This window comes from Ambystoma mexicanum, chromosome 7q (assembly GCF_040938575.1).
Source record: "Ambystoma mexicanum isolate Mex_15411 chromosome 7q, UKY_AmexF1_1, whole genome shotgun sequence".
In the NCBI taxonomy this organism is placed as follows: domain Eukaryota; kingdom Metazoa; phylum Chordata; class Amphibia; order Caudata; family Ambystomatidae; genus Ambystoma; species Ambystoma mexicanum.
In genome coordinates this window covers 171283566-171303818 of record NC_090941.1, presented here as the reverse complement: position 1 = coordinate 171303818, position 20253 = coordinate 171283566, and the positions used below count along the sequence as shown (strand labels likewise).

Genomic DNA, 20253 nt, shown 5'->3' with positions numbered 1-20253 from the left:
GATGTATGTTCGGGACAATACTTCTACAAAGACAGTACCTATGTCAATCACTCCTTTAGTGTGTTTAAATCCTTAGGTAGAGAAATGATTAAAGTTTTTTCATTTTAGGCGTGTGTAGTCCATTGATTGTAGATTATGAATGACTGGGAGTCCTAGCTGTATATAATGGTTTCCCCAATGGTAGCGATATTCCAATAGTCCACCAAACTTGATGGCATAGGTTAATTATCAATTTATTAATCTTGCCCTGGATATTTCATATGCCCTAATTGGTATATGTAAACCAGTTCTGTTCTCTCCTCGTGCAAAGGGTCTAATAGGGTAATCCACAATAACATTGATCCAGTACATCATCCAGATGATTATATTAACATGCACACATTCTGGATCCTCATATTCGAAGACATGCTGGACTATAATTAATCCACTTTTCAAAGTTTCCGGACCTGGGAAGTTACATTCACTCTAGCATTCATATTCAGAATTAACATATGTATAGATGGAAAACAACAAAACATTCCGGTCTGTTAATAATGCTAAATCCTAATCATCAATTATCTCCTAATTTAGTTGGAATTAGGTCTATTTATACAATTCTTGGTCAATTCCAAAATATAACCACTCCGTTGTGATATGTAGTTTCTGTTTCCGCACACATGTTCGTTTAGTGATTACCGAATGGCAAAATTATGCTGTTCTCTATTCATATTTCATTCATATAAATCTTGCACATTCTCTATTCGCAGTAGATCTAAACATGAATTAGATCATTTGTCAGACTAACTGTGCTGTGTTGTGTGTTACATATTCCCTGGATCTATTCCCAGTTTGTCTTCTTCTCAATCAGTATGTCAGTGCTAGTTCGCTGGTTTATAGAAAACAGCTTAGGCTGAACGCTTAATTCATTCCCTCCGGGGTCATGCTATTCAGTGTATCGGTCCAGTAGATTTCTCTCTGATCCATTGTTTTGCCCGATCACCCCCCTATCTGTGCTTTCTGGACCACTTCTAGGATGATTACCTTCAATTGTGCAACAGTATGTTGATTCTCAAAATGTCTGGCCACAGGTGATCTTATGTTGTTTGTTCTTATACTGCTCTTATGCTCGTTTCACCTGTCTTTGGCCTTTCTCATAGTTTGCCCAAAGTAATAAATGCTGCAGGGACACCCGAGTCCATATATTATTGATTTTGTATCACAAGTTGCAAAGCCTTTTAGTTTGATCTTGTTTCCCTTCTTTGGGTGTCTAACATATCCCCCCCTCTCATTACATTGTTACAATTGCAACAGTTTAGACATGGGTAAGTGCCTGTTTTCCTAGTACTCAATGTTAGTTTTTCTTTTGGTGGAATTTCTGCTTTAACTAATTGGTCTTTCAAATTGCGTCCCCTTTTATAGGCAATGATTGCAGCTCTGGACATCGGCCCTGCCGATGACTTACTTTGTTCACTAGAAGAATCAATTTGCACCGTGTCGGTGGTGCAGTTTACTCTTGTGGGAGGAGGAAGAGGACGAATGGCTTCGGGAATGAGATATCTTTTTAGTTTTTCTCTGGTGCCTCTCTTCTTTTTCTGCAGTGGATCCCTCCATTTGGCCTCCAATGACTGAACAGTCGACCGCACTGGTGACTTAGAGGGCGGTCAGCCTACTGCGAGCTTCACCGGCCGTTCCCTGAGGGACTTCAGCTTAATTTTGCCACATGACCTACAGCCCTCTGTCATTCCTGGTGCCGAGGCACCACACGCAGATGTCACGAGAATCGGTCACACACATTTTTGGGATGCATCCTCTGCAGCGATTGAATCCGGATACTTGGGTTGCAGACATGTTCGAACTCAAATCAAGCAAAAATGACAAAAAACCTCAAGAGAAATCTAAGTTATCGATGCAGTGTTCTTCTCGAACAGCGTGCTGAGCACACAGAAAAAAGAAACTAAGGGACAGGGGCATAGTGACGCAGTATATGTACAACAACTGACACCACGTCCGGAGCCAACGACCAATGCATCGAGTCAAGATGGATCGATGGCCGAGTCGAGGTGTTTTCAGAGCAGCAGACGCTGGAATGAATATCTTATGAGGAATCTGCGGGAGAAAGGCAATCCATTGAAGTAGTCATTTTGTCACAGAAAGTCAATATTCTTCAGACCGCCTTTTATCAAGTGGATGCACGCATGCATCCTGCTTTCAACATGGTCACTGCAAGGTCCATGTCATTTCCCAGTTGAAGTGAAATAAAACAGTGAGGGCATTGGACTGGTTTGTGTATTTGTACAAGAGGAGAAATACTGTGTTGAAAACATGCACCTCCTCTAAATGAAATCCACGAAAAACTGGCAGAATGTAATATGCTGTTACAGTCTCTTGGTCATTAGTAGCAAGTATCACTTACCTGGACACTGACGCTGCCCTGAAGCTTGAGCTGTAATTTAATCATATCGACATCTGATGATGAGCAAAGCAGCCGGAGCTCTGCCACCTTCTTACTCATTTCATCAATGGCAACTTCAATTGGATTGAGATCGGTGTGGTGCTGGTACATCACTGGGATGCGCTTCTTCACATAAGGAAAGCAATGTATTGCTGTGGGTTCAAAGATATGAAAATGCCCCAAATTAAATGAGTTGTTGCATGGAATCAAAGAGGCAACAAAGGATGTTTGTATTTACTGATCAAAGTTATGAACAAAGCTTAAATGTAATTTGCACTGTTTCCGAGCACTAGATAGAGAACAAGGACATGTCTGGCAAATAGCATTTTCTGCAATTTTTGCTGAAGAATCCCTTTTTTTCTAAATGTAGCGTTATTTGAGTGTTAGAGGCCGCTGCAAGGAGCGGCCCAGGGTGGGCTAGAGTCATTACCGGTTGGGTCAGCACCCCAGATGGCCTTTAAAGCAGTTAGTACCCCGGCACAATGTCCTGTATGCTAATGATGTTAAAAATATGTTTTATTTTAATCAACGCATGCTTGCCAGTAAGAGTCCATTCAGAGGAGCAAAACAAATCTGCATAAAAAACACCATCATGAAAATAAGTCATGTCCATACTTGCATGGCCTCCTGAGAAGATTGAAGATGGCTGTAAGTCTGTTGTGGAATGCGAAAATGTGTCACAATCGGGAGGATGAGGGTTTGGTACGTGAGTAGGAATTATGTGGCGGCAAGGGGCACGTGGTGTTCTAATCAATTAATGCATACGATTTTGTCTTTTGTGGGAACATGTTACAACTGTTTGGAAACCATTCAGATAATCATATTGGGATTAGTCCTGAAACTACCATGAACCTATTGCTCATCTATAGAGCTCCCGGGGTAGCTCCAGATTTCCTGCAACAGTTTTGTAATCGGGTTCTACCACTGCTCAAACACAGTACAAAGCTCCTAATATTGGGGGATTTTAATCTATGGCTGGGGAATAAGGCAGACGCCATTTTCGGGGTCCTAGAGGCCGCTTTATGCTAATTCGGATTCCTCCACTTAGTTAATAATCGGACACACACTGGACTGGGTGGCAGCCCACAATGTCAAGGTGTCGGTACCAGTTGTTCTACCCTGTCCCTGGTTAGACCATTCTTTTTTTTTTAAACTTTATTTTAAGTCAAGGCAGGTTGACAAATAATTAGTATATTAAGCAAAAACATGGACTTGTTGTACCCCAGACATTTTCTTACAAGTCTCCCCCCCCCCCACCTCCCATTCCCCCGGCCGAGTCCCTCCTTCCCAGGCCGTCTGCCTTGTGTGCCATTGTCTATGTGTCAGGTTCAGGGTTTTCCAGGTCCTTCAGAGTCCACCGGGCTTTAATGGGTTTGTAGGTCAGGGCGGGGAAACGCAGGTCATACTCTAAAACTGGGGCCCAGATGTTCTGGAATCGGTGGAGGACTCCTGCTCTTACTGCCGTCACCTTTTCTGCGATCAGCATGTCCCAGAGCTTTGTCCACCACTGGGCCATAAGAGGTCCTTCTGGGGACTTCCAAGAGCGGGCCAGCACCGTTTTCCCAGCAAGCATTGGGTCAGTAACTTTGCCCTCTTTCCAGCGTGTGGGTAGATCCCGGGGACTGGCACTCCCAAAAGGAATGGCTCTGGTTCCAGCGGAATCGCTGTTCCGGTGATTTCTGCGATGGTTCCCAGGCATAGTTTCCAGAACTGCTGGATCTTCGGACATGACCACCACATGTGGAAGAATGAGCCTGGGTGACCGCATCCTCTCCAGCAAGAGTGGTCCAATTGGGGGTTCATGTGATGGAGTCTAAGGGGGGGGAGGGGTAGTACCATCGTAGCATAATTTTGTATGCGCATTCCCTGTTAGTGATGCAGGTGGATGAGGTGTGTGTTCGGGTCCAGATGTCCCCCCAGGTCTGGTCTTCTATCGGGTGTCCCAGGTCCGCCTCCCATTGGGCCATGCAGCGAGTCCTTGTGCATAGAAAGCCGCCCAGGGAGCGCCTGTATAGGGTGGACACTCTCCGCCGAGCCGGAAGGTCCTTGAGTGTCAGTTCAAGGGCAGTGAGGGGGCGCGTTGCCGCCTGCCAGGTTTGGGGGCGTGAGCACCAGTGGCGCAATTGGATATAGGTAAATCTGTCCCTTTCCTGGAGTTGGAACTTTATGGTTAGACCATTCTTGTATCTACTTACATATCACTAATGAACTGTTCTCAAAGAGAAGTGATAATGCTAGGTTTTTAAAGGTAGCCAGGAACAACAAGCAGTTAACAGTGGAAGCACTTAAACCATGGGGTACAGCCTTGTCATCAGAGATCCTGAAATCAGATACTCTGAACGGGTTGACCCATTCATTTCTTAATACATTTCACAATGTACCTGAATCATTAGACCTGGTAAAGAAGACGTTTTGCCAGAAGGGACACAAGGGTAACAAATGGTTCTTGGCAGAAATTCAGAAACTTAAAAATGAGAAAATAAGGTACTTTTATGCATGGAGAAAAAGCCAGAAGACATCAGACCTAACACTTTATAAAAACTCAGTTAAGGTCTATAAGATAGCAATAATACAAGCCAAAAAACAATACAATCGCAAAGTCTACCACAGATACGAAAGACATGTTTTAAGTCCTAAGAGAAAGGAAGTCCTCAGGGGACCTAATAAAGAACCGCTGGTTAATAATTAGGGCTGGTGTACCTCAATCCAAGAGGCAATGTCAAATAAACTTGTTGCCATTAAAAAAGATATTGAGGCGAAAAAAGACAACCTAAAAATTCAGGTTAATATAGAGCATATCCAGCCTACAGACAAATGGGAGCCCCCGACAGCAATTTCACTTCTCTCCAATCTCCGAAGAAGAGCTAGCTAAGGTCATTAAAAAACTCAAAGCCACCAGTTGCAAGGGTGACCCTTGCTCAGCCATGATTATTAAGGAATGCCCAGACATCATATTACTGGCACTCATCAACTGTGTCAACTCCTCTTTTGAGGAAAATCATGTTCCCATTGGACTTAAACAAGCATGGGTTACACCATTGCTAAAAAAAAATCCCAATCTATGTCCAGCAACCCCAACCAATTATAGACCAATCACTAACACTCCCTTTCTTCTTAAGATCTTGGATAGGGTTGCATATAATCGGATCTCACTGCACCTTAATAGTCACCTCATTCTCAACAAATTTCAATCAGGGTTCAGATCATGGGACTGAGACTGCCCTCCCTGACCTGAAGTCCAAGCTATTAGACAGAATGGACAGTGGGCACGTATCACTACTAATGATTTTGGATCTATCCGCAGTGTTTGACCTGGTGGACCACGACATATTGGCCACCAGGTTAAAGGACGCTGCCCGATTTTCAGATCAGGCTATTCACTGGATGGGATCCTTCCTCAGTGGGAGACAATGCAGAGTGGCAAGTGGGGAGGCCAAAGCTAAACCAGTCACCTGACATTTGGCATACCGCAGGGGGCATGCGTTTCGCCCACCTTGTACAATATTTTCATGCTACCATTATCGATCTTCTGGCTCAAAACAATAACATTTTCACAAACTATGCTGATGACACGCAGTGCGTCATCCCGCTGACAGGATCACACAGCTTGATCGAAAACTGTATTAACAGCATTAATGATGATATACATAATTAGATGGCTCAAAATGGTCTGGCGCTCAACAGTGAAAAAACTGAACTCATGGTGGTCGGCTCGGAAAATAAATTAGCCAAGCTAAGCCCCATGTTTAGCAGCTTCACCATAGCTAATCACAAGCTAGATGTTCAGAAGAAAGTAGAAACATTAGGAAAAACACTGGATCAAAACCTAAATATGAAAGCACAAGTGCGTAGCCTTGTCTATATATAAAATGACTTGCACACCTTTGCCCGTTTATTACACAAGACATTGCAGAGACGATAGCTAGAGCTCAAAAACTGACTACTGCTGTAGCATCCTAATTGACATTGCCCAATCTGAGATCAAACATCTGTAAGTCATCCAAAATAATGCAGTTAGGGTCATTAAGAATCTAAAACGGAGGGACCACATATCAGAGGCTAGGCGTAGTCTAAACTGGCTACCAGTGAAATCTAGAATCACCTTCTGATTACCCATAAATGTTCGCTAGGCTTAATGGCAGCATATTTGAAGGATTGTATTGTTGAAAAGCAGAATCGAAGACAGCTTAGAGCCAGTAACACAGCACAGCTAAAAATGCGTCATTGCAAAATTAACAAAACTCTTAAGGGAGCTTTCAGTATAGCCGCCCCTTTGGCTTGGAATAAACTTTCTTTGGACATTAGAGAAACACAATCGACAAATATGTTCAAGAAGAAACTGAAAACGCTCCTGTTCTGCTAGACCAAGAAAATCAGCACACCAATAAGTGTAGCACATTGACAAAAACCCTTCCGATGGAGACTAGTTTGATGCACATGTTCTGGATGTGCAGAGTAGTCCTGAGGTTTTGCCAATAAATGGAACTGTCGCTCAGAAAAGGGGACTGAGTAAGGTATACTTGGACACCTGAGACTGGCCTGCTCGGGGTCCACCGGCATCCTAAGAGTATCAAGCCTGCGAACAGGCTGATGGACCTAGCTTGGGTGTTTGCGAAGAGAAGGATCGGAATAGCGTGGAAGTCATGACTAGGTCCATACATAGAAGGGTGGTGGAATAACCTGTGATGCCGGTCTATGGCCGAAACAGCAATGTGGCATAGTGCTATACGAGGAGGCATTAGAGAAAGTTCAGAGAATGTAACAACCTGGAATGGACTGGTCCACACATTGTGAGATTGTGATGATGAGCTGGAAAAACGAGGCAAAGGCAGTGGAATGACTGCAATAGGCCCACATGAAGAAAGTGGGATGTCCCTACTAGGTTCCCATAGGTTACAAGCCGTGAGTTGTTTCTTGTTTCGTTGAAGTTACAGGGGGGGGGGGAATTCATAGTGGGAGTGAGGGGTGCGTTGATGATTATATGTTGATTTTAAGCAATTGATTGTTATTTACACAATGATAACATAAAATGCAAATAAAAATAATACAACAAAAAGGCTGAGAAGGCCTTTCCAGGAGAAGGGAGTCATTCTCCTGGAACCCTTTTTGTTTTATTGATACAATCTTTAGTGGTAGGGTTCACGTAAGGTACTAGTTTGATTTGGACTATAGTACAGATGACTAGCACCCTAGATAGATTTCCGTTAGGTAGGGAAAACCCCTTTTTGGAAGAGATAGATGGGCCTTTTGTTTATTATTTGAATAAAATCACAGGCAGGACACTTCTTTATCTGCCTCCTTCGTCTGACCTACCACTCTCTCCTCACCATGACTGATGTTAGAGAATCTTAGAGAGTCTTTCGAAACTTGCTCTACTTGCAAATTTAAAAACATCCATGTTGAACACAGGCATGACAAATGTCTTTACTGCCTTTGCCCTCCCCACAACTTTGATTCTGGCTCCTTTTGTCAGTCGCTCTTGTGAGGAGCCCTTGCAAAAACCCTAAAGTCTCCTCCCAGGTGGCCTGGGAAAGGCAGATGCTTCCTGTTCCTGACCCTGGTGGTGGTATTAGCCGAGAGGATCACCTGGGAGGAGAAGGTCCCAGGGGAACAGGAGGAATTAATGGGATGAGATGCAATATTTGTCTTCCCCAACAAAGTGAATAACTTTGATACCGGAATGTGTGATGGCTTGTTGTCAAAAAATGGTTTTACTCCCTCATACTAACTATGGGAATTTGGGTGAAGGCCGTTAAACCCAATCCTGTATTAGGAGTGAGAAAAGCACTTTTAAAGCCACTGACAGCCGTAGAAATTAAAGCCAGTAGGAGTCCCAGGGAAATAAGGAAGAGAAGTCTGTAAATGTTACCAATATAAACCCTGAAAACCCCAATTCGTCTGTAAAGCCAAATATTTCACGGAATACTTATGGTACTCCTTTGGTGAATATGTATAAGGAGAGAAAGAAACGCAGTGATGATAATTTCATTGGAAAAGATGAATGTTATGTTGGGGACTTCAAGGCCCACAATTCCCAGGGTACTGGGACGAAGAAGAGGACTGCAGAGGCACGGGACTGCAGGTTGCAGTCCTTGCAGTCCATTAAGAATAATGACCTACACCCGAGGGAGACTGGCAGGCATAAAAGGTCCCCTCAGGTGCAGGCCATTAGGAAGGAGAGGAGTAGTAGCAGAAGGTGGAGCAATTTAAACTGCACATTGCTGCAGAAGCAGGCGTTGATGAAGAGTCGAGGCATCGGAACCATTGGGTCATGTGAGACCACTGCTGGTCTTGAGAGGGTCTCTTGTGCTCGAGTTTGCTGTTTCAGGGGGCATACAGTGAAAAGCACACCATTTTGCAGTTTTCCCAAGTGCCAGACGAGCACCGGTGGAAGGTGAGCACCGGATAGCTGTGGGAGCCAGGAGGGCTCTGAAATTGGCAGACGAGGGTCGCAGGAAGCAGTGAAGAAGAAGTTGCAGAGCTGTGTGGGGAAACTGAAGCAGAAGTCCTGGAGGCAACAAGGCAAGTGGACACGCACGCCAGACCCGTTGAGTTCACTGTTACATTGTGATTCCGGGGCACTCTGTAACAGCACGCTTGCCAAGTTCAGTGATTTGAATCCCCGAAACACGAGAAACAAAGTATCTCAAAAGAAGAGGCTTTTTGAATGCTAAACTAATGTAAAGCAAATCAGTTCTGTTGAAAACTGATCTGACTTAAAAGGGAGCAGATGGCAGAGCAAGATCTTAATAATCAAACTAGATGGGTGTGATTATAATATAGTAGGTTATAAAAAAAGGCCAACTAAAAGAAAGGTCAATAAACCAAGAAGAAATTAAAAACTACAATTGCTAAAGCCAAACAAGAATACTAGCAAGGCAATTTGTTAACAACCAGTATTGCCCATGTCAAAAGAAGGCAATTGAAAGTTTCACTGTTTTGAAAGACTGTTGCCCATTTGTGAAGGGAGTCATAATAGGAGATGGCTTAAACATACATTGTCAAAGCCAAAGAACTCAAAACTTCACAAGCAGGTTTCTGCAACCAGGCAGCCTGGGAGATGCCTTCACACTCCCGTGGATGGGAACGTTTCTATACTCCTGTCCCCTGTTCTGAGGGTCCTGTCCTCCTTCAGACTTTAGCAGTGCAGGTGGATTTTGGTGGCCCCACCTTGACCAAGGCAGTTTTGGTGCTTGGATCTCCTGGCACCACGCTCCTGCCAACGTTCAACCTCCTATCCAGGAACAAGGGAACAGTCCTTCATTATGACCCAGCCTCGCTCAACCTGACGGCCTAGCTTCTGCTTCACTAGAGTTCGGCCAGGTGAACATGCCCCAGGGCTGCAAGGACATCTTGGCAAAGGCTTGGTGCCTGTCACCATCTCCTACTACAATAGCACGTGGAAATTCGATTTGGTGTATTGCTCATAGAGTGGATGCTTTCTGTTTCCAACTGCAACAAATACAGCCATATTGCTCTCCTTGGCATGAAGTGGCCTAGCCCATGCCGCCACCAAAATTAATTTGGCCGCCATCTCACGCTTTTCTAGTATTCCTTTCGTACCTTCATTGTGATCTCATCGCCTTATTATATAATAGCTTGTGGCCTGGTCCATGCTTTTTCACAAGTGTACACTTCACTTCATGGGAACACAACGTTGTGCTCTCCAAATTGATGGGACATCATTTTGAGCTTTTACTTAAAGCAGACATCAAGCTCCTATCATGGAAGACTGCTTTCATGGATATCATCACCTGAGCCAGGAAGGTTGACGAAATACAGGCGCTCTCTATCAAGCAACCATATCTAGTCTTCCACAAGTCTAAGGTCCTCTTGTGTACGAATCCCAAATTCATGCCTAAAGTGCCCTTGTTGTTTCACCTCAATGAGCCTTTGGCAGTATTCTTCAGCTCTCCTTCCACACCTGCCAAACGCTGCCTCCACCTCCTGGATGTCATGAAAGTGATTAAATACTACGTTGCCCATACCAAGACGTTCTGAATGTTTTCTTAGCTGTTTGTGGTGTTTGGGCCTATGGCCGTTGGCAACAGGCTGTCCAAGTCCTGCATCTCTCAATGGCTTTTGGCTTGCATTTCCTTTTGTCATCAACTGACCAACAGGTAATTTCCTGGTAGACCTAAGGCACATTCCAGGAGTCTCTGGTGTTCCCCTCGTATAAATGTGCAGGGCGGTGACATGGAGGCCTGTCCACACCTTCATAAGGTTCTACTTTATCGACAGATTTGACAGAGGAGAGTCCAGTGTTAGAAAAGCTGTCCGGCATCTGTACACCTAAAGTGAGGTTAATCCTGCAGATGAGCCTTTCTCTAGTCCTGATTTCGCATTGTATGTGTAGTTGTGTACACTGCTGTGTACTGCCTCCTGGGTGCATGTGGCTCATCTTGACTCGTTTCGGCAGTAAACTTGTATTAGGTGAATCTGACCATAGCCTCCAAGGGAGGAGCACATTAAGGGGATGCATAATTTTTGGCGGGTAAATGTCCCAAAACAAACTGAGAGAACACTAAAGTGACTGCAGTTGTTAATTTTAAATGAAACTGCGTTAATGTTATCGAGTATTACCAGCCTAACGATAGGGAATATTCAAACAGCATGTAACAGGAGTTACAGGTAAAGAAACTTATTCCATCTAATAAACTAGAATATATTATTCGATACAGACTATTGCCTCACTCAGAGATTCACTCTCTGTTTAAAAAACAATTCAATTCCCAGGCCAGGAAGAGCTAACCTTGAACCTTGGGGAAGGGCTAAGTTACTTACCTGTAACACTTGTTCTGCAGCATGGATAAGGCTGGATTCACATGCTCATGAATATTCCCCATGATCAGGCTGAGAATCCTCAGTAAAAGAAAAAACAGTTCAATTTAGCTTTAAAACTGTATTTCTCCTATAAACCAATTACTGTCTTCTGGGTCATACTACCCCCATCCAATGACAAGCCTCTTCCTATGCTCCACCCCTGGTGGCCACCTTCAGGTTTGGTAAGCACGTAAAGTGGTAGTATGAACCAATAAGAGCCACAGAGGGGAAGGAGGGAGGGTTTGCATGTGAATCCATGCCAGGCCCATGCTAGAGAACAAGAGTTATAGGTAAGTAACTTAACCCTTCTCCAGTATGGGATCTGGCATGGATTCACATGCTCATGAATAACGACTACACAGCGGTACATATACACAACCACAGGAGGTGGCAAGGCTCAACAGAAGCAATAAAACTTTCACCCCTGGAACAGACTCACCTCAAGTGAACAGGTTCCGTAGCACCGCTTGGCCAACCCGGGTCTCCTCCTTGGAATCCCCATCAACACAGTAGAATCTCGTGAAGGTGTGCGTGGACCTCCACGTAGCAGCCCTGCAGATGTCGAGCAGGGGAACACCAGAGAGAAACGCTGTTGTTGCTTCGATGGCTCTGTTGGAGTTGGCTCTCAGCCGGCCCGGAAGAGGCCTGTTTGCCAGCCGATGATGGTGCATGATGCAGCCGAGGAGCCACCTGGAGACGGAAGCCTTCGACAAGGCCTTTCCATGATTCACAGGTCCAAAATTGACAAACAACTGAGAAGTCATCTGAAAACCTTTTGTGCGTGCCGCTTAAAACTTCAAGGCACAAGCAACGTCCAGCAAATAAAGGCAACACCAATGGCTTGTTAAGGTGGAACTCCGACGGCACTTGCGGGGGTTTGCAGGACAGGGCCTGGATCTCTCCGACCCACCTAGCCGAGGTGATTGCCACGAGGAAAGCGGTCTTCCACAAGAGGAACTTCAAGGGAACCTGATACATTGGTTCAAAGGGTGCCCCCATGAGTTTAGTTAACACTACATGGAGTTCCCAAGCTGGAGCCGCAGCCATCACCGGTGTGAAAGTCCTGAAGAGGCCCCTGAGGAACTCCTTGACTAGTCTGCGAGACCACATGGACAGGCTACCCGGTGTCTTAGTGTAATGAGATATGGCGGCCAAGTGCACCGTGGGGAGCCAGTCCAGCCTTGGCCAAGAAAAAAAAGGCATGGCAGGAGCTGCTGGGCCGTGACATGCAAGGGAGTGATCCCTCTGCGTTCAGTACCATACGGAGAAATGCTTCCATTTATGGCTTTAGCACTCTAACATGGAAGATGCTCTGGCTTTGGCCAGGATGTCCTTACATTCCACTGGCAAAGAATAATGTCCAAATTATAGGGCTTCACGAGTGTAGAATCACTCCTCCTTCTCTGGCTAGAAGATCGGGAAGTAGTGGCAGCATGATGGATGGCGCCCTCGATAGATGTAGCAGGTCTGGGTACCAGACCTGCTGCCGCCACGCCGGAGCAACAAGTATCATCCTGCAGTGACACTGTCTGTGTGTTGATCACTCGTAGTAGGAGTGGGAATGGAGGAAATGCGTGAAGGAAGAGTCCGTCCCACACAAACGAGATAGCATTCCCCATGCTTTTCGGATGCGGGAACCTGCTGGTTAACTTCTGACACTTGGAGTTTGTCGCCGTTGTAAAGAGTTCGATCTGGGGCTGACCCCAGTCATGGAATAGAAGATCCACTTGGTCCTGGTGAAACTCCCACTCCTGGGAAGAACGTAGCTCCCTGATGAGCGATTCTGCAATGGTGTTCTTGCTGCCCGCCAGGTGGAAAGGAACGAGAAACATGTCCCGACGAAGGGCCCAGCGCCACACTCCTGGGACTCCTTGTAGAGAGCCAGAGAGTGCGTCCCATCCTGTTTCCGGAAGTGGAACATGGTGGTGGTGTTGTACATGAAGATCATCACCACCTTGCCCTTCAGCAACAGCAGGAAGGACTTGAGGGCCCAGAAGACTGCCCAAAGCTCCAGGACGTTGATGTGAAGAGTCTTTTCTTCTGGTAGCCAGTGGCCTCTGGCGTTCAACTGCCCATTGTGCACTCCTCAACCTTCCTGGGAAGCATCTGTGGTGACTGTCTCCTGATACGGCGGGACATGGAACAGAGCCCCTTCTGAGAGGCGAGGGTGCACGCCCCACCACTGTATTGCTCATCAGAACACCTTGTTGAGGGTGATCTTGTCCGTCCAGGATCCTGAGACCTGCATCCACCTCGCATCCAGAAACTCGTAGAGATATCTCATCTGCAGTGCGCAACAGCGGCCGAGGTTGATGCCGAACTGCAGCCAACCGCACAGACTACAGGCGGTGTACCTTCCCCAGGATGGCTACCACCTTCACTTACGAGGGCGACGGCAGACATGTAACTGTGGCGAGTCTGGCGCCCAGAAGCAGAGCATTCTGCTATGGCTCCAAGCAGGACTTTGGATAATTGATGTAAAATCGCAGATTGGTCAGCTTATGGACGGTCCTTGTCATGTGTTAGCTTGCCAATGCGTGGGAACGGGATCGGACAAGCCAATCGTCCAGACAAGGGTAGACGTGGATGCCATTGAGACGAAGGAGCGCTGCCACCGGAGCCAAGCAATTCATAAAGACCCTTGGGGCCGACTTCAGCCCAAAAGGGAGCGCCTTGAACTGAGAGTGCCTTCCCTGTACCATGAACTTCAGGAATTTGCAACATTTCTGATGGATGGGGATGTGGAAGTAGATGTCCTCCAGATCCAGAGACGCCGGGAAGTGCCTTGTTCCATCTGGCAAAGCATGCACTGTAACATGACCATCCTGAATTTCTGGGAATTTAAGTACTTGTTGAGGTGGCTCAGGCCCAGGATCGGCCTCCACCGCCCTGTCTTCTTTCGGACCAGAAAGTATCTGGAGTATACTCTGGAGCTTCAGAGGCGCTGAGGGACGGGCTCCATCGCCCCCTTTATTAACATGGCGTGGACCTCCGGTGGAATACGAGGACACCTGCGCTGGAACTCCAAGGTGTGCCCCTGTCTGAGGGTCTCCAGAACCTGTCCGTCAGTGGTGATGTTCTTCCACGCACTGACTAACCTCGCCAGCTGACCTCCCACTGGGGTGCACAAGTGGGGGCCCGAGTCCACGGCAGGTTCAGGCCTGTTTCGGTGTAGGGGCCCTGCCCTGCGGGCAGCGGCGACTTTGTCCTCCGCTACCATATGCCTGTGAGCAACCTCTATATGCCTCTTGCGCCGTGGAGCGGGAAGGTTTACGATAAGGGTGTTATATCCCTTGGAGGACCTGCCACACTTTGCTCTCGAAGAACAAAAGGACGACGACCAGCGTTGCTGCAGGGTAATCAGTGAACATGCCGTCTCCGTGTCCATTTTGACCACTTGCAGAGACTCAACGGTCTTGCCAAACAGATTCTCACCATCAAATGGCATATCCAACACTTTGGACTGAACGTCTGGTCTGAAGTTGGTGGCTTTGAGCCATCCATGCCGCCGAAGGGACATTATTTTGCCTGTGTCTGTGATGTCCCCTGTAATGGTGTGGTCCGTGGCCACTTCCCCTTCCTGGAACAGCGTCAGAGCTTCCACTTTTATTGTGAGGTTAGAAGTCCAGAATAGGGCCCAGTTTATACCATAGCTCGCGGTGATAGCAGGAAAAAATGGCCAGGGTGTTAGCAGCTTTAATGGTGCTGGCAGCAGTGTAGATAATCCTTTTTCCTATCGTATCCAGCTTCTTCCCCTCCTGATCAGGGGGGCACCATGGACGATGACGGATTTGCTGATCGCTTCCTGGCTGCAACTGAAATCACAGTCTCGGTTGAAGGCTGGGACCTCAGGCACTTGGGTGCCGAGTCCTGGACCCTGTATTTCTTCTCAAGTCTATCCCATGAGGGTGGAACGGTGCGCTGCATCTTCATTAGGGCCAAGCCCTCCTCCCAGATATCAACCAGTAAGGGGACGGACATGATGGTCTTCCGCCTGGACTCATGTCTTTGGTAAAGGAATCCTTCCTTTTAAGTCTCCTCGCGTACCAGATGAAACAGCTCCGAGGCCCGGGACATCATGGTATGAAATGAGCCGACCTGATCCAGTGGAGAGGCCATGTGGGGTTCATCCGTGCCAAACAGCTCCCCGTCAGCTGGCACAAAGTCATCTTCCTCGTCGGTTTTGTGCCTTTGTACGTTGCCAAATCCCCAGTCGGAGTCGAATCCCAGGGTGGAGGTGTCAGGTGACACTTTGGGCCTGGTAGGTTCTGTGCCTTGCACTAGGTGCGCTCCCGGGCTGCGGTTTTGGAGGGCTCCTAGACAGTGCAGGACCCGGAGCGAGAGGCAGTCTGTGCTGGATTTTCGAGACCAGCATGTGCAGCATTGTCAGTATGTCCAGGGACAAGTCCCTCAGCTGAGGTGTGAAAGGAACAACTGGCGGTGGTTCAGGACTGATGCGCCTTCATTGGCGAGGCAGTGAACAGGTCTCCCTCTGTGGAGACCCCCCTCACTGAGACAGATCCCTGACCCCCTTCGTGGTCTAAATAATAATATTGGGCAGATCATCCTCGTCTGAGCTAGCATAAATCTGCACTGGCTTCTCCAGGAGAGCCCGCGGACTCGTACCCTTCTTAGGATCGGCAGGAGCCTTACCCCTTCACCTCTCTGGAGACTTCTTGGGCGAAGCGGCCAGGAAAGTTGCCCCCTTCTCAGGGGCCTTTGTAGGTGCGGCAGCAGCCACTGTTAGGGGGAATTCTCGGTTTAGGCTGAATTTCCTAACCTAGTGAGTCCCCCAGCAGCTTTGCTGGATTTTTGGGGTTTATTTTTTTCTCCTGCCAAGAGTGAGACTCTTTTACCCTCACTCTTGGGCATGATTTGAGTGTGTTTCTTTGATTCTAGATGTGTTTAATGGGCTATGGGGTCTTTTACTCCATAGGGCTTCATGTGTTTTTGTGATGTGTGTTACACAGCACCCTCAGTGCAGTGACACAGGGGTGTCATAGTGACCCCCCCAGTATAGACTCCATACCCTGGGACTGACTACTGTCTCCCAGGGCATGTAAAGTCACCATTGACTTTACTAGTCTTAAATTCTGAACAGAACCAGTACAAACCATCATATTGTGGACGTACTGGCTGGGGCAATTCAATTGCCCCAGGGCTGTTAGTCGAGGGGGCACGTCTCCGTCCCCCCTGATCGAGTTTTGGCTGTTGGCAGTGAATACTACTTTTTATATTCAACCGCAAATATTTTCCTATGGGATTTCCCATTGTTTTAGGCTATCATCTTTATTTAATTATATACGGTAGCCTCGAACATACCGCCGGTTTATTTAATTAATATTAATTCTCTGGTTGGTATTTTTTGCCAAAACTTGATTCTAAAATGGCGTTTGTGTTCTCTTCTGTGACTCCAACCCAAGTCGACCGCCTCACCACTTTTCCCAACGACAGAGGAGATCTCCCGCCGGAGAGTCTTCTTCCTTTGACTGGTGGGGATAACCAGTTTCACCGTCTTTTCGCCTTCCCGACGTACCTCGTCGCCGCCTTGCCTGTGCCAAGCACCCCGGCAACCGGGATACCACGTTTTACCACGGCCGCGAAACAAAGGTACCACCTTTAACCGGAAAACTCAGCGGCTGGTTTCTTCCCTGGTAGTGCAACGACCTTCATCTTTCCTCCAAGTCGAGATCTTCTCTTCCCCTGGACGACGACGCAACTTGCACCCACTACCAGGAACAACTGCCACCGCTGGAGGATCCTTCCCACTTAAGGTACCGTGTCCCGCCTGGCTTCCCTTGCTACCGACTGTACGGGGTAGATTTAGCCCCCGGCTTTCGAACCTGGGTTAGCCTGGGACACCCTGGCTAAACTTTCCTAAGCCTCTCTAGACTCTTTTTGAACTCTCTGCAAGACTTTCTAAGTCTAGAGTAACTGTGTGATCTTGGGCGCATTTGTGCTCTGCTCTCTCTAAGAGTGGGCCCAGCCTTTGGACTTTGGTTCACCAGTGACTTTTGCTCTTCTGCCTTGCTAACAGTGTTCCTGAACCTTAGAGTGGTGTACCTTTCCATATTCTGTCTTTTTCCCTCCCTTTCTCACAAACTTTTTGGAGTGCAATCTAGTTAAGCGCTCACCTCTGTATGAAAATAAGTGGTGTTTTACTGTGACTTATCTGATAAGGAAAAAGGAGTGTATATATTACAATAGTAACTGTGTTTAGAATATTTTACAACAAGAGTGCTGGAGTGTTTCAAACCGTGTGTTTTTAAATAAATAATGATATACTTTGATACCAAAGCTCTGGTCAGTGTTTGCTTGTATTATTTTATCTGAGTGCCTATCGAGTATACTTTGCATACTGCCTAACTCTCTTGAAGGAAGTCTGACTGCTCAGCCACAGCTACCAGGTAAATCTGGGTGGTACAGACTGCTACCAAGTGGGTTTACTGCCAACACCTGTAGTCTTAAATCTTTTGCGGTGTTCCCTAAGGGAACTGCACAGGTTTCTGCCTAACAGCCACCTCATGCCTTGGTGGCAGTGACCCTCTAGGAGTAGCTGTCGCCCTGACCATTGACACCACCTTCATGTCCAGTCTCACCTTCGACGAAGCAGTGATGGCCATTGACGAGGTTGTTGACGTAAATTGTCAATGGGGTGGTTTTAGCCTTTGATGTGGGTGCCGATGATGAAGTCGTTCCTACCGGCTGAACCGCTGATGATGTTGCCATCGCCGATGGAGGCAGCAAAGGGCCACCTTTTGTCCTTTCCTTCGGTGCCTTATGCGCCGATGGTAAGCAGAGTTTAGACAGAGTCAAAGACTTTCTCTTAGAGGGAGTTGTGAGAAACCTGAAGGTGTCTAACTCGCAAGTCCCCAGAGATCTGTCATCCAGGTTGCCAGGACAAGGCCATCGCTATTGGATCCAGTTCTTAGGGGTGGACCAGTGCAGGAGGATCACCTGGATGGGGGCCTTCAGGGAGTGTAAGTGAGACACCAAAGGGCAGGACGTAGTATCCCCTTCTTTATAGCACCATTTCCCCATCCTACCAGGTAGGACATCTGTCAATTCAACCCCTCTGCCCCCCCCCCTTTTGCAACAAGAACACTTTCTCACGGACAGTTCATCATGAGCAACTACGACTAACACTAGAGCCGTATACCTGACATGTCCCATGTCCCAATGCATGGGTCAGGCAGAGTGAGGCAATTACTGCTAATTGCACACACCTGACTTCCATCACACTTACCCACATGGATAAAAGGCGGAGCACGAAAGCACACTCTGAGCAAGGACAAATGCACGAGGAAGCAGCTATTACGGGATGGCATTTTAAATTGAGGAGAAAGGCGGTGACACCAGAGAGGATCACAAGGAGAGAATTGCCCTTGCCCTTTTCAAGAAAGGATTGTGACTTTCAGGAAACTGCAAGGAAAAGAAACATCATAAGACATGGGATAACAGCTGACAAACAATGCAGCGTTTTTTCGAAGGTACACAGGGTCCTCCCGCTTTGATGGGCAAGGCAGGGAGAACATATTGCCACCATGGTACCGCCCTTGACTCAGACAACAAAGCAAGGACAACGAGCTCAGCACAGCCGTTGAGTTGGGAGAAGCTGGTAACCAGTCAGGCCATGTGATGCTCAAGGTTGCAAGTGGCAACATTGTATGAACAAAGAACTTGTGTACGATTGAACATTAAGAAACCAAGAACAGCACCAGAAACAGAGTCGTTCGGCGCCACGTGGGTGCTCACTCGAAGGTCTCGGTTTTGGTACCCCAAAGTGTGTAAAAGATTGCTAAAAGGTAAAACTAAGTGGTCCTGCAACGGGTTCAGTGGAATCCCATGCACATTAGAAATTATTTTATCGCCTATGTGTTGAATTTGGTCTGAGCCTCGCTTAGGGGGATCCCGGCGTGAAGAGCAAAAACCACCCAGGAAGATATTGTGAATGAATTGGTCTGTTCTCGGAAGAGGGGGACCAATTGTGAATGTCAAGGATCTGAGCCCAGAAGAGGGGGATCCAGGGTGAAGACTAAATCGTCCGATGTAAATATCAAGGAAGGAACTTCTTCTCTTTATTGTTTATGGAACTTCAGGCCCTTTGAGGCAAGAGACTTTGCACAAGAGAGACTTGGGCACAGAAAGGCCCTGATCAAGGAGAAAGGAACTGTGATCTCGTGCTGGAGAAGGCCAGGAGTGTGCTGTGCTAAAATGACCTGCCTTGTCCCGTGCTAAAAACACGGGAAGGGGAGCCGTGGCCTACACATCCTGACTTCATTTGTGAACACTTCTTTCTTTTTGTGAACATTATCCCACACTATTTTGTAGCATAGTGGTAAGGACTGGCAATAGTTCTTTTTTTTTTAGTATAGGCCCTTTTTTATTTGACTAGACTCCACAAGGACAGTATTATTATTATTTGATGGTCATAGCTTGCTCCCATCGTAGATTTAGGGTTATATAGGCGTTTTGTACACCCATGATGAAAGTTCAATAAACAACCTTGAACTGCGATCACTTTTGTCTGTCTTACTTTGATACCATGCCTTACTTACAGAGCACCCCTCACCGGTAGGCTTGCCATAGAAGTAGTTGATGACTGCGACCTTATCCTTCCCACGCTGGGACCCGCAGATGTGGCGAACCCAGCAGGATTAATGTTGTGTAGTTTGGCCTTCTTTTGGAACCGTGGGAGCGGGGCGTCCTCAAAGGACCTCGACTTCTTTTCTGAGGGACTATGTTCCTGGGACCGGACAGTCCTGGGGGAAGCATGACCAAGCCCTGTAACAGAGTCAAAGGCCTTACCCGATTTCAACCAGGCCGCCAGCCTGCTGTAGCGGTCTTTGTCTTCTTTTGAAATCCCCGGCAAACCTTGTATCCCTCATCATGATCTGGATGCAGGCAATACAGACATTTGTGGTGTTGGTCTTCGACATAAACATTCCTCAATCCATACTTTGAGCAGAGTTCGAAGAGACATCTCTTTTCTTTGGTAA

General features: G+C 47.0%; 1 protein-coding gene across 9 annotated transcripts in view; it reads right to left on the bottom strand.

Annotated features, from left to right (window-relative positions):
• DOCK9 (dedicator of cytokinesis 9) overlaps window positions 1–20253 on the bottom strand; it is a 2709375-nt gene that overhangs the window by 180551 nt on the left and 2508571 nt on the right. For all 9 annotated transcript variants that reach the window (XM_069639825.1, XM_069639823.1, XM_069639827.1 and 6 more), the window contains one exon: window positions 2393–2583. In XM_069639825.1, the coding sequence (XP_069495926.1) occupies window positions 2393–2583 (191 nt within the window). The remainder of the gene's footprint in view (window positions 1–2392; window positions 2584–20253) is intronic.